The sequence below is a fragment of the Filobasidium floriforme genome (genome assembly GCF_021052385.1).
Source record: "Filobasidium floriforme strain CBS 6241 chromosome Unknown HD553scaffold_1, whole genome shotgun sequence".
In the NCBI taxonomy this organism is placed as follows: domain Eukaryota; kingdom Fungi; phylum Basidiomycota; class Tremellomycetes; order Filobasidiales; family Filobasidiaceae; genus Filobasidium; species Filobasidium floriforme.
Window position 1 is genome coordinate 1612366 of NW_025763622.1, and position 12982 is coordinate 1625347.

General features: G+C 54.7%; 4 protein-coding genes across 4 annotated transcripts; 3 read left to right on the forward strand and 1 right to left on the reverse strand.

Moving 5' to 3' along the window:
* Positions 1-56: 56 nt before the first annotated feature.
* On the forward strand, positions 57-2795 carry HD553DRAFT_303337 (putative peptidase). The gene is made up of 2 exons (XM_046178861.1): positions 57-581; positions 661-2795. The coding sequence occupies exons 1-2, from the start codon at positions 268-270 to the stop codon at positions 2606-2608; spliced, it is 2262 nt and encodes a 753-aa protein (XP_046040409.1). The 5' UTR covers positions 57-267; the 3' UTR covers positions 2609-2795.
* Positions 2796-5880: 3085 nt separating this feature from the next.
* Positions 5881-8741, forward strand: HD553DRAFT_303347 (triose-phosphate transporter family-domain-containing protein). Its single transcript, XM_046178862.1, has 12 exons — positions 5881-6103; positions 6324-6391; positions 6639-6655; positions 6804-6884; positions 6958-6975; positions 7046-7114; positions 7201-7283; positions 7354-7468; positions 7556-7580; positions 7658-7770; positions 7837-8067; positions 8154-8741. The coding sequence occupies exons 1-12, from the start codon at positions 6006-6008 to the stop codon at positions 8271-8273; spliced, it is 1038 nt and encodes a 345-aa protein (XP_046040410.1). The 5' UTR covers positions 5881-6005; the 3' UTR covers positions 8274-8741.
* HD553DRAFT_15738 (uncharacterized protein) lies at positions 8684-9811 on the forward strand. The gene is made up of 2 exons (XM_046176799.1): positions 8684-8822; positions 8888-9811. Exons 1-2 carry the CDS (start codon positions 8818-8820, stop codon positions 9663-9665), a joined length of 783 nt encoding a protein of 260 aa, XP_046040411.1. The 5' UTR covers positions 8684-8817; the 3' UTR covers positions 9666-9811.
* Positions 9812-9957: 146 nt separating this feature from the next.
* On the reverse strand, positions 9958-12073 carry HD553DRAFT_266133 (uncharacterized protein; the record flags this gene model as incomplete). Its single annotated transcript, XM_046177464.1, has 5 exons — positions 9958-10598; positions 10672-10834; positions 10908-11007; positions 11079-11328; positions 11581-12073. 5 exons carry the CDS (start codon positions 12071-12073, stop codon positions 9958-9960), a joined length of 1647 nt encoding a protein of 548 aa, XP_046040412.1.
* Between the last annotated feature and the right edge of the window lie 909 nt (positions 12074-12982).

A 12982-nucleotide genomic window follows, 5' to 3' on the forward strand; every position in this document is an offset into this window, starting at 1 on the left:
GCGCCAGGCCTGGGGGTCATCTGATCCTTCCAGCTTCCAGACTAGTTTGACAAGCATGCACACATGAACCACCGTGACTCGTTTTAGCTACTAGCTTCTGGCCAAGGTATCAAGGCCCACACACCCCATCTTCTCGCTCCCTGTCAACTCGCCGTACCGCGATCTTCTCGTTCGCCTAGATCGATCGACACCAGGGTCCAGAACTCACTTGCACCTGACGCAGCAATCCCGCAGCGCCTAGTTTGCTTGAAACAAAGTCTGCCCTCTATGGTCCCGCCAGCTCAAAGCGGCACCACTTGTCTCCTCGGATTGATCCTGTTGACCACTGTCTCTGCGCATGAAGCACACCGAGGTCTCGTCGCCACCTCCCGGTTGATACCTAAACGAGGGAGGTCATCATCTCTGATCAAACGAACCGACCATGAACCTGCCAAACCGATGTTCAGGCTGGGTCTAGCTGAAGGGAAAGAGGTCGAGCTGTTCCATCGGAGCAAGCTGTCAGAGAGAAGTGCTGGTCACGACAAGCGGGCTGAAGGAGACGAGGTAGTCGGGGCCATTGAAGATTTGGATAGTCGATCAGGGTGAGGCTTTCAACCTGACGATCTGTTTGAGGGATACCGATAGACTGATCCCGTTCGATTCTACTATCACTACTCGCAGGATATATATCATGCCCTTGACCATCGGGAATCCACCCAAGAGCTACCCACTTCAAGTCGATATCGCCTCATCTGATATCTTCCTCTCATCAAAGGGATGTAGCTCTTCGTCCTGTCCGCAGGTCGACAAGCCTTACATCTCGGATAACTTTTACGACGAGTCGATCTCCCGATCGTTCACACCAATCGCCGACAACTCGAGCGCATTCAACTTGACGTTCTCGGACGGATCGTTCCTCTCGGGTTATATGGCGAGAGAAAGAATGAGCCTGGATGTCTCGTCTACGGGCAGGATGGACGAGATCGTGTTGCCCGATCAGGTGTTTGGCGTCGTAAACGGGACGAACATCGATATGGATGCCGAGGGGATCGTAGGTATTATGGGACTAGGATTCCCAAGGTTGTCGCAGTTGGCGAGGATCGGCTTGGGGGCAGGTCAGGTGGTGCAGCCGATCATCTCGTCGTCAACTTCGACTTCTGCTACGACCAGCCCAAGCTCCCAGTCGTCAGCGGCATCAGCGACTACATCGACTACGAGTGGCACAACCGCGACAACGACCTCGAGCACAGAGGCGACATCGTCTGGTGCAAATATATTCTTTTCCATCTTACCTATCGGTACCATCTCCTCCGCACCGTCTACGCAGACAGGATCGTTGAGCAAACGGGCAGAATCAGTGCCGGAATACTACCCGCCCTTCTTGGAGAGCCTGTTCAATCTGGACAGCAACAACCGATCGAATGGGACAGAGCTCCCCTCGTATCCCGTATTCGGACTGGCCTTGTCGAATTCGTCTCAGCCGTATTCAGAGAAGACGTCCGGGTCATCCATCACTTTTGGGGGCGTTTCTGGCGAATACGTCCTGCCGACCAACGCGACAACGGCGGGAAGCGGTAGGACGGTCGATGATATCGAATGGCACGACGTCGTGCCTTATGGTCAGGTCAACGGACTGAACACGTCGAGGGCAGGGGATGGTTTCTCGCGGGTGGATCTGGAATTAGAGCAATACCTATACTGGACGCTCGAGTTGGGTCAAGTCACCATGAATGGGACGCAGGTCGCCCTCGCCCCGACGTACAATTCGAGCCTGACCGGATTATCGGGGTCGACCGCCTTGCTCGATGTGGGGACCAACGGCATCTTTGCGCCTCAACAGGACGTCGACGAGCTGTTCTCGCACGTTCATGATTCGCGACAAGTTGCGGATGGGCGCTGGGCAGTTCCATGCGATACGAGGCAGACAATGACGTTCGCTTTTGGCGCGAATGGTGGCAGGGTGATCGAGTTGCAACCGAGCGAATGGATGTACGCTCGTGTATCGGGCAGCTCGATGTGTTTGGCTTGGCCTGTTGTCTCCCCTCCGAACTCGGACGCCGATTGGCAGCTCGGAACGCCGTTCTTGCGAAAGGTCTATACCGTCTTTGGATATGGAATCAGCGGTGTTCAGAGTCCTGTTGTTGGGTTCTTGCCATTGCCGAATGGGGAACGGCTCGGTTCCGCCGCGCGAAATTCTACCAATGGGACTGTCACGACTTCGGCTGTCACCAAGGCTCCTACGGATCCGACACCGACGACGGTACAGACCCTCTCCGAAGTGGAGTCTCTCTTGACAGCTGTCATCCCAACCGTTTTACCCAACGTGCTCCTGCCAAACCCATCGTACACTACGGCAGGATACAATTTCAACGCCTCTGCAGGCATTCCCGCTGTGGGAGCACTACAGACCGTGGGATTGGCCAATGCCTCTCACTACAGCGTCGGTCAGGTACCGATCGTGTCCAGCGTCATGCCGACAGGTTCGAGGACGGTCTCCTCGACGCCTGCACAGCAGACTCAAGACGATGGCGCGAGGAACTCCGGTCAGAGCGCGATACCATACAACAATGTTTGCCTGATCCTGGCGCTCCTCTCGTCGATCATCCCTCTCTTAACGAGCCATTTGTAGCCATAGTCGCCATGCACAAGTCTGTCAATATAATTTTCCTGGTCTGATCCTTGGCGGGAGTGAGGCGACAAAGAGGATGACACAGCGCGTTTTTCAGATTGGACAACGGTGGGTTACCAGACTGGCGCACCGCACTTTTGGGAAAGGCGATCAGATCACGGTAAGCCAGCCAGCCAGCCAGCCAGCCAGAAAAAGGAGGGCATGTCAGACGACTAGCGGAGTCGAAACCTCCCGGCTGGCTGTACTTTCCTTTTCGTTATCCGGCCGTGTTTCCATTGATCGGACCTCAGGGTGATAGGCTATCCTTTCTAACGATGACGAACTTGCTGCCAATCGACAGCATTACATAAAGGATACCTTCGCCGGTACTGACAAGGGAGTGATGTGACGGGAATGGTTGCAGCAGGATATAACATACGGAAAGTCAGGCCGGCTGAGTCCATCACCTAAACGATCACACCGCATACCAACTCTCACCCAAGTTCCGTACAACTTAAACATCCATCATGCCCGAACATTCCGATTCGACTTCTCAAAGCTCGCATGATGAAGCGAGTTCGATGGTCACAAACACTCCCACCATGTCCGGTTCTGTACAGACCGCCCCATCCCAGACTGGCGCCAATGCAGATCAGAACACTCTGACCACTTCGCTTGTCCAGGAAGTATTCAGTCTGCTCTCCATCCTCGAGACAGACGGAACCGATGCTGCAGCATTGCGCGCCATGATGAGCCGACAGGCGTCCAACCAGTACGACACGAACGAGCTCTTGAAGCACCTTGATCGTCTGAAAAGTCAGATTCAAGCTGAAGGCGAACAACATGGCTTACCCTCGGAGGAAACACAGCGACTGTTCGAAGAGGGAAGAAAGGATACCAAAGCATTTCCCGAGCTCGGCCCTAAGCCTGACAGAACGAAGGAAGAGCAAGGTCATCCTGTCACCGAGAGACCAGAGTCGCCCAAGACCGAGAGTGCTCCCTTGTTTTTCAATCCAGACGGTTGTTAGAGTATAGGCTAGGGTATTTGTTTAGATGAGAGGCATGTCACTGTCGAGCTCGTCCGCGGGAGATGCTTTCCGTCCTGGCCTGGTCGCTTTTCCCTCTCGTCGGAAGCAATGATCTTGCCGTTTCATGTCGCGATATACGAGAGGGCGCTCTGCGCCAGACCCACGAACGATGCAGGCGAAACTATGCTCACTGCTGTGCGGCAACCTTCCTTTCATTCGATCCCATCACGTAGTCCTGGTGAAGCTGTACTCACTCTTGCCTCAGGAATCTGCAGTGACCACGTGCCTGTTATGGCGTCTATAGTGATCATACTTTCGGTCGACGATCAGCTGACATGTAACATGACGCGACCTGTTGGTGGCCTGCAGCCATGGCTCAATTCGTCGTCAAGTACGGTGATGCTATGTCCTTTGCTTTCTTGAACCACAGCCAAATCATCTTTCTCCTGACTCTTGACGCCCTTGACGCGCCGTACGGTCGATATTACAGCGTTCCTTTCATTTGCCTGAAGAGAACGAATGCTCTCCCTGCTGTTGTCGCTCGTTATTCTAGAGGCTATAATGGCATCTAAGGATGACAGAGAGATAGAATGCTTATCAGAGTTCAACACCTTATCACCGCGGACCATTATGGCACCCGTCTTGTCGGTCGTGGAGCACGCTCAATTCGCGGATACCACTTCGAGACCTACTGTCAAAGCACAAGATCATGTCCGGCGCTTCGGATACTACACCCGACCTAGACTCGATCGCTGCGTCCATCGCCAAGAGCCTCTCGAGAAGAGCACCTGCGTACCTTTTTGAACACTCTCGGACGGGTATGTCGACATTTCGTACCCACCTAACAACGTCAGTCATTGATGCTAGCGTCTTTGCGGAAATCTACTGGGGGATATTACTAGATCATAGAACGGATTGAGATGGCCCTTCACTCGTCGAACTCGCCACGAAGGTGAAAGTCGAGTTGTCCAAAATCATCCACGCAACTCCGAGTCTCGTTGCAGCCGAAGAGTCGACGAGGATCTCGACTATCGCTCAGAATATACTGAGGAGACGATCTAAAGCTTATGACCCGATACATTGTTCCATCAACCGCGACACGATCGGGACTGAGCGTCAAGTTAGGTTGAAGCCCGACCCTGGAGTATACGACCGAATTTTCCTAGACGAGATAGCACACGCCATACAGGAGTATGGGCATGGTTCGGGCAAGGAACCCATCCACGACCTCGAGCAGAAGGTTCGCGACAAGATGGTCAGGATCACCACAGGACAAGACAAAATAGGAGAAGTGTTGCATTGGCCAGAATCTCTGTGTGGTTCCTAATCAGAGACGTACATATTGAATATGATCTTTATTCTCTGTTGTCCGCTCAGGCTCCGTTGCTACTCGTAAATCGAGTGTTCTTGAGCAAACTCCAGGTACTGCCGCCGCCAGTGGGAGGTGTCCTGCTGTGACATGCGAGAGCAGGTAGCGGGATTCGCTGATGCAGATTCGCGCGAGCTGGATCTACAGATCCTGTTTCGAATCGATCACAACTCAGTGAACTATCACCCTTTGACACCTCGTTTCTTGACTAGTCCGTGTCGCAGTATCATCTAAGTCTGTCACGATCAAGGTTCTGTGATATGTGCCGCGCGTCTGCCTCCAAAGAAGCAGGATGGACTGCACCAACTGGTTTAAATGATCCCCAGTCGAGGGTCCTGAAGCAGCGCAATGGCGAACGTCAAGCCCAGTGAGGAGCTATCGATTTCACAATCCCTGGACGGGTTCCTTTGCCTTCTGCGGACAGGTCTGACCGTGTGTGCATCACAGGTTGTGCATAGCTCAAGAGTATTGTTATGGGAGTGAGTTCCACAGATGAAACATGGTCTAGAGATGATCGGGGGTCACAAGGCGGATCAACGGATGATCCATCCGATGATCCTGAAGGTGAAACGAGTCCTGCTCTCGGCATCTTGCACGTTGCTTCTTTTGATCGGTCGATTAGCATCCGAAACCCTGTCGCTCCTGCTCCTTGCTGCCGCCCCGCCTCTCGCTCAATTTCAGGTCCGGAAGCGATTTCCTTCGCCCTCCCCTGCCTGCCCCGCGTTGCTACTTTCGCTCTTCGGAAACAAAACGCGCTAAGGTTGTCACGGCTGCTCCCCCTCCTCTCTCTCTCCAGCTTTGCAGAGGATCCCAAGCTCTCTGTCTTTCTTTTCTCGAGCAACCACACTCATCATCATCATGCATCCATCGTCGTTGAACGTGAGCAAGATCGATTGAGACCTACCCCACCACCTAGTGTCTTCCTCTTCCTCGAGACATTTGACCTCTCTCTCTCTCTTTACCCCTCACCCGGCACCTCGACTCCCGAAAACCCCACTCGGAACCAACGACTCTGGCAAAGATGGTCGACAACGATAAACAATCATCGATCCCCCTGCAATCCATGCAAAAGCCCGAGGATGTCGACGAGTTTAGCCCGAACGATACTCTCGAGATCAAGTCAGTGAGAGGTTCCCACGAGTTGCGAGGCGGCGGCGGTTTTGTCCTCCGTGGCTCGTTGCGAGCGAGAGACAGAAGGCTGATCGGGGTGTCATCCTCTCTCGCATCTCTTTTCACCCTATCCTTTGTACGTTCGCCAAATCAATTCGACTTCGCTATTCGTCACACTGTTGCGAAACCTCCTACTCGACCTGTACCGGACGCTGTGGACCCTGGACAGGCTGGAACCTTCCCGCACGTTCACCACCCCGGCTCAACCTAAAAAGATCAACATCCCCGCATGGCTCAGTGAGTCCGGCGGTGCTTCTCCTCTGTCCTCTGCCACGCTCTTTCGCAGAATGGCTGGAAAAGAGCTAGAGACGACAATGATCCGGATGAGAGAGAAGATACGGGAGCTGACAACATATTCCCACTTCTCGGTCCCTTTTCTCTTGCTTCCTCTCTCTTGCTGCAATGAAATTCGCTCTTCACCATCGCTACCAAACCTCCCTCCCGATAATATGATGCCGATGACATCTGGTTGCTGCCGAAACAGTCATTCCCATCTGGATGGTAAGCTCCGTCTCGAATGCCTTGAATAAGCCACGAATCTGATAACTTGACTTGCAACTCTTTCGGTCCCTATCAACTACCCATTCCTCGTCTGCCTTCGGCCTATTCGACCTCTTCTTCTTGAACTCCATTTCTTCCATATCGACAGGGATGTTCCGTTTCGGTGATCTTGTACAACAAGTACATCTTTTCCGAGCTCAGTTTCGAGTACCCGATCTTTTTGACCACCGTGAGTTGTCCGAATCGACCTGAACTCCGGAAGGTTTCGGTAGAGCTGATATGGTGCTCGTCACGGTCAATAGTGGCATTTGATCTTTTCGGTGCGTTCTCCCTCAAAATAGCAGGACGGTGAAGCAGAGTGGATAGGACTGACGAATGACGCGACTATAGGCCATCGGAACGAGGGTGTTGCAGAGGACGACCACGTTATTGGACGGTGTCAAGGATATCGACATGCCCGTGAGTCTATCTGAACAAGGCAGGCAGGCTTTGGCTTGGGTTCCGCCGAGATTGACGTGCTGAACCAATTTGGGGGCGATTCGCAGCGGGACAAATGGATGAGGTCGATCTTGCCCATCGGAGTGCTTTTCTCGGGAAGCTTGATTCTCTCCAACTATGCCTACCTCACGTGAGCACCCGTGTGTCCTCGGCATATCCTGCTGAGAACGTAGTATGTTGACATCGCTATCTGATCACAGCCTGAGCGTATCATTCATCCAGATGCTCAAGGCATTCAACCCCGTCGTCATCCTCTTGATCTCGTTCGCTTTCAGGCTGCAGGAGCCCAACCAGAGGCTTATCGGAGTCGTCGCTGTAAGTTTCGAATCCGGCGTGATGGTGTCGTTACGCGGGCCGGAGGGACTATGTGCTGAATATGGTTTTCGTGCCGTTTTGTCATAGATGATCTCGCTCGGATGTTGCACTGGTGAGCGGCCGCATCACGCTCGGTCACGTTTCACTCTCGTCGATGGCTGATGCTGTGATCCTTCACGATCTTGATAGCCGCCTACGGTGAACTGCACTTTGTCTTGACTGGTTTCATCTGTCAAGCCTTGGCCCTCTGTTTCGAGGCCTCGCGATTGGTCATGATCGAGATCTTGTTGCACGGCATGAAGGTGAGTCACTGCCCTTAGGACAACAGTCTCTGACAAAAGTGCTGATCGCCGTCTGATCGCCCTCAGATGGACCCTCTGGTCTCGCTCTACTACTACGCCCCCGTCTGCGCCGCTCTCAACTTTGTCATCATGCTCCTCGTCGAGGGTGTCGAGCCGTTCTACCACCTAGAGCGAGTCGGAGCTTTCGTCCTCTTTACCAACGCCGGGATCGCTTTCGCTTTGAACGTCGCGGCCGTCTTCTTGATCGCCGTTGGATCGGGATTGGTTTTGACCTTGGCTGGTGTGCTCAAGGATATCGTAAGTCGCGGTCTTCTGCCTTGTGTGAAACTCGAAATGATCGTCAAAGCTGACTGATTGGCTCGTCGTACTTTCTTACTGCACAGCTCCTCATCTCGGGTTCGGTCCTTGCCTTCGGATCGACCATCACCGCCATCCAGGTGTTTGGATACTCGGTCGCCCTCGCCGGTCTCGTCTTGTTCAAGACGGGCGGACAGAAGAAGTAGACGGCAATAGCGGAGCAAGATGCGTGCGGATCGATCGGTCTGGCAACAACGGACGTGAAGGTCGGGAGACGGGGAACCATAGGACAGGCTGCACGACGGATTTCTTTTCTCTCTTTCCGGTTCATACACCTACACAGGATACATACAGCTTCCACGTGGACGAGTTCAAGGCAGGGACGGCTAGGCTAAATGTCGTCTGTCGTTTCCCACTCGATCACCTTCTCTCTGATTCGCATGATGGGTTTCACTTCCACCTTTCGGTTTTTCCTTGTTCGAACATTGGTGTAGCTCTCTCGCACATGCCATTTCACTATAGATTTCCATGAGATGCTCGATGCGATGACGTCGTGGTTTCCAAAGTCTTTGGGCGCGCGCGCGCGTGGAACCGAGATTGATTGATGTCTTGAAGCGGAGAGGAGGGGGGGCCAAGGTTCCACAAAAACACGAAGAGTGGATTACGATATCGACACAACGTACAACCCTTATATCTTCCTCAAAACATACCTAAACAAGCACAAAGTATAGAGCAGAACCATCGCCCAAGATGAAGTGAGTGCTAACACGTCTTGTGCGACCGGCTCTGTCCTCGGGCTGACCTCCTCTTGTCACTTCAGCATGCTCCTCTCCCTCGTCGGGCCTTATCTGCCCCTTCCCGCCCAACAAGTCTTGCAAGCCTTTCAACCCTTGATCAACCTCCTCTCCAACCCTGCCTCGCTCGCCTATACGGCGTACAACAACCCCACTCAGATCCCCGGGATCCTCGTCCACACCCTGTCCAGCGTCTTTGGGCTGTTGAGGATGATCGACATTGGATCACTGACGGATGGCGTGACCGATCTGTTCACCGATCCGAGCAGCAAGAGCCTGAGTGATTGGTGGCCATTGCTCGTCAGCGGGCTGGCCATCTGGTTGTCCATGAGGACGGTGATGAGCACCCTGAGGGTGGCCACGGGACTCTTCAGCACGGTCTTCCGATACGGGAGCTTGTTTACCCTCGCTATCAGCTTGTTCGGCTGGGTTACCGGTGGAAGGAACGCTGGGGGGAACGCTCCTGCCAACGGCGGTGGAATCGGAGACATCTTTTCCACCCTGAACAACGCCGTCGGTGGGGGTCAACAGGCAGGATTCGCCAACATGGCCCGCGGATTTGCAGGCGAGATGGCCGACGCTTGGCAAAAGGGTCAACAGGAGAGCGCTGGCAAGGCCAAGCGATCCTCTTCGTCTAGATCGCGCAAGAGCAAGACCCCCAAGGCTCAGCCCGCTACCGACGCTGCGGGTGCCGGTGGAGACCTCGCCGATATGGCTCAGAAGTGGGTCAAGGAGGCGCTCTGGAAGGCTACCATGGGAGGTGGCGAGGGCGACAAGAAGACTGGCAAGACCAAGAAACGATAAAGCTCATTGCCGAGAGATGGGGACGCCTGTGCGTTAGGACGGACAGGATGGTTGAAACGGGGAAAAAGGGGACATGGTGAGGATCATAATGGGTTCCGGGAAAGACGAAACAATGTGTACAATAACAATGCGATTCATGCTAAAATCTTCCGATGAAACCAAACCAAGATCCGTGTCCCTTGATAGAAATCGTTTACTGTGCGCCCCTCGTGTTGTGACCGGGCGGCCGAGTCTTGTCTTCGTTGTCCTTTACGTGTATGCTATTGTTTTTTCTTCTTTGTCGACCCTTCTTCTACCACCCGCTCGTGTCCGTCATGACCACCTCCTTGGCCGCTGATGAAGACGAATCCACACCCCAATCTTCTCGTCTCCTCTTTTCCTCCTTTTCCTCGTCGACGAAGTCCCTCCATCGAATGCGGATCCCCCCGGGCGAGACCCTGCTCCAGACCAGTTCCCATTCCGGCTGATCCCCGACCAGGCCCGTCGAACCGGGACAATTGCCCAACCCCCCAAGCGCACGCACAAGCGTCCTCTTGCTCCCTACACAAGCTGACGAGACTGAATCGGTCGCCCAGACCTCTTCCAGCGTGACTTCGCCCTCTCTCCATCTTCTCAGCAGGTCCCGCACGATCCCTCGGATGGTCTCGTCCGACTCTGGCGAGGGGTCCCACGTCTTCTTGTACACCTCGCCTGCACCTCTCGGTTCGTGAACGTGCCGAACGGCCAACCTGTGAGCGTGATATTCTTCCCCACTGGCTGGCATGAACGGCAACCTGACCGATCGGACGGACCGGGGGGATCGATGAGGCGCTCCTCCGGTGTGTCGAAAGATGGCCGTATGGGTGGCGTAGATCGGTCGCGAGGGGTCATCGTCGTGGTAAGAAGGTTGGTTTGACAATCCGATCCCGCCCGTCTCGACGGTGTATCCCCATTCTATCTCGAGATCAAAGTGTAATCAGTCATCGTGATCTCCCCGGATGAGGTCCGCGGCGCGAGGTGTACCCACCTTCGGCCGACTCGCACCAATCCCTAAACTCTTGCTCGGTCATCTCGAGCTTGTGATCGGAATGCCTAAACACCCTCTCGGTCCTCCCCGTCGGGTCCAAGAACCCCTTGGAGGGGCCGTGACAACCGTCGGGCGTGTGCGATCGAGGGAACTTGCTGTTGAACTGTCGACGACGGAGACGCATGTCAGACGAGGTCCACTAGCACGAAAAGGTAAAGAGAAGAAGGGAAACTAACCTCGAAATTGGGCGTAGTGATGAGGACGACCTTGGGCCGAAACGTCCCAAAGATCATCTGAGGGAAGACGGCCAACGAGGGTCCGTTCAGGTGTTCGATACTATGGTCATCACCGCACGACCTGCATCAGTCTTTTTTGTTGCTTCTCATGACCTCTCGTCGCAGACTCACATTTCCAGCCCGGTGATCGCTTCGAACCCTTCCAACCGTTGATTATGCTTCTCCAATCCGCCTTGCCAGATCTCGACTTCGAGCCTCTGCCATCTCGGCGGTACGTTGCTAGCATCCGAATTGAGATTTGCGTCGTCATCGAGTGATGATGGCGATGTTGATGCAGCGGAGGCCTGTGTGCCGGAACATGAAGGTGGAGGAGCGGTGTTTCGAACGGCGATCGGGATGGTGGTCGCATCCACGTCGAGCCCTCCCAGGCGCTATGAATGACCAGTCCAAGAATAAAGCACCTTTGATCAGCCTCACCAGGTCTTTGTTCGATTCCGAGACATGGATCAGAGACTCACGTGGATAAACAGCTCCTTGACCGCTCCATCGCTACTATTATTGCCTGTATTGTGGGCTTCCGACTGTCGCGAGGAAGACGACGAGGACCGTCTCCGATCGCCTTCCCGTCCGTCCGAAGCGAAATCAGACGTCTCGGACCGCAACCTCTTCAAACCGCCCGCCGGTGGTCTTGAAGACGACGACGATGAGGTCAAGGTCGAGCCCGACGCTGCTGCTATTGCCGAAGAACCCCCCAGGTTCGCCGCCATGGACCCGTCTTGCCCTATTACGGGCTCGATCGGATCCTCCATCACGCAACTCGCCGGCCGACAGAGGATCTTCAACAACGCCCCCTCTCCACACCCGACGTCCAGGACGCTCCTCGCTTCTTCTTTACGCAAGACGTCGAGTGCCCAGCTGATCCGTTGTTCGGCCAACGAGGGGGTGAAGACGACCCCGACGTGGGAAGGGCCCTTTTCGATCATGCTGACCTCTCGGGTATGGGTGAGGGAGGTGGAAAGGTGGATGGCAGAGGGGGAGGTCAGGGTCGGGTCGTAGGCCGGGTCGTCGTGAAGGCCGGCGATGGTACCAGGGTTGTTGGCGGTATCGAGGTCGTTCGAGCCCGGGTCGCCTGGGGAGGAAGACGACTTGCCGCCGATCGAGGTCATCTTTTGGACGAGCGAGTCCAGGGAGGGGAGGAACGACATGGTCAAGACGATGTAGTGGGTCGATTAGACCGGGGTGAAATTGCGTGATTGAGAAGGAATGCTGGTGCCGATGTCGTGATGTATAACTCGTGTCCTTTGTCTCGTCGGCGCAGTCGCGTTTTTCGTTGACGATCTCGAGGAGTTCGAATCTTCGACGACGACGACGTTGAGAAGCGAGGTGGTCGAGTATCGATGGATAGGTTGATAGATGTGCAGACGTTTGCGTGGTTGCTTTCGACGTGGTCCGCTTCGAGTGGTGAGATGGTGAGTCACTTGGGTTAGACGAGCGAGAGCAGTGTGCAAGAGAGAGAAAGCGCTGGGATATCGCCGATGCAAATGTCGTTCCTCACGCCGTTATGAAGTATCAGACAGGGTCGTCGACAGGGCAATTGGAGTGAGTAGATGTAACGTCGGGGGATGTACGTATGCCAGGTCAGCAGAGTAATATGAGAAGAGATTGGTGAAAGTTGCTGCTGCGAAATCGGATATATCGGCGAGCGAGAGGTCATGAAGGTCACCGAGATTCAGGTAACCTCGTCGTATTATATACGACGATCCCCCCAACAAACGGTAGATCGTCGTCGTCGTCATCAATCATCTCTTGCAGCATGACCCCATCCATACCCGACCCGAAGCAACAAACCCATCTTGTGAACAAGGTCGAGGTCGCCATACGATGCTCGCCCCCCTCGGTCACCGGGTCACACCCTCGATCGATCTCTCTTTCCTTCCCGCGCCCGCCGCCCCAGCAGGCCCGGTCCCCAGCTCCCAGCTTGGGGGTCTCGGCCTCTCTCACCCCACTCCCCTCCCCCGCATTCCCCACTCATGCCACCCAAGACCTGGCTCGGTATTCCCGAGAGAGCGTGGGGC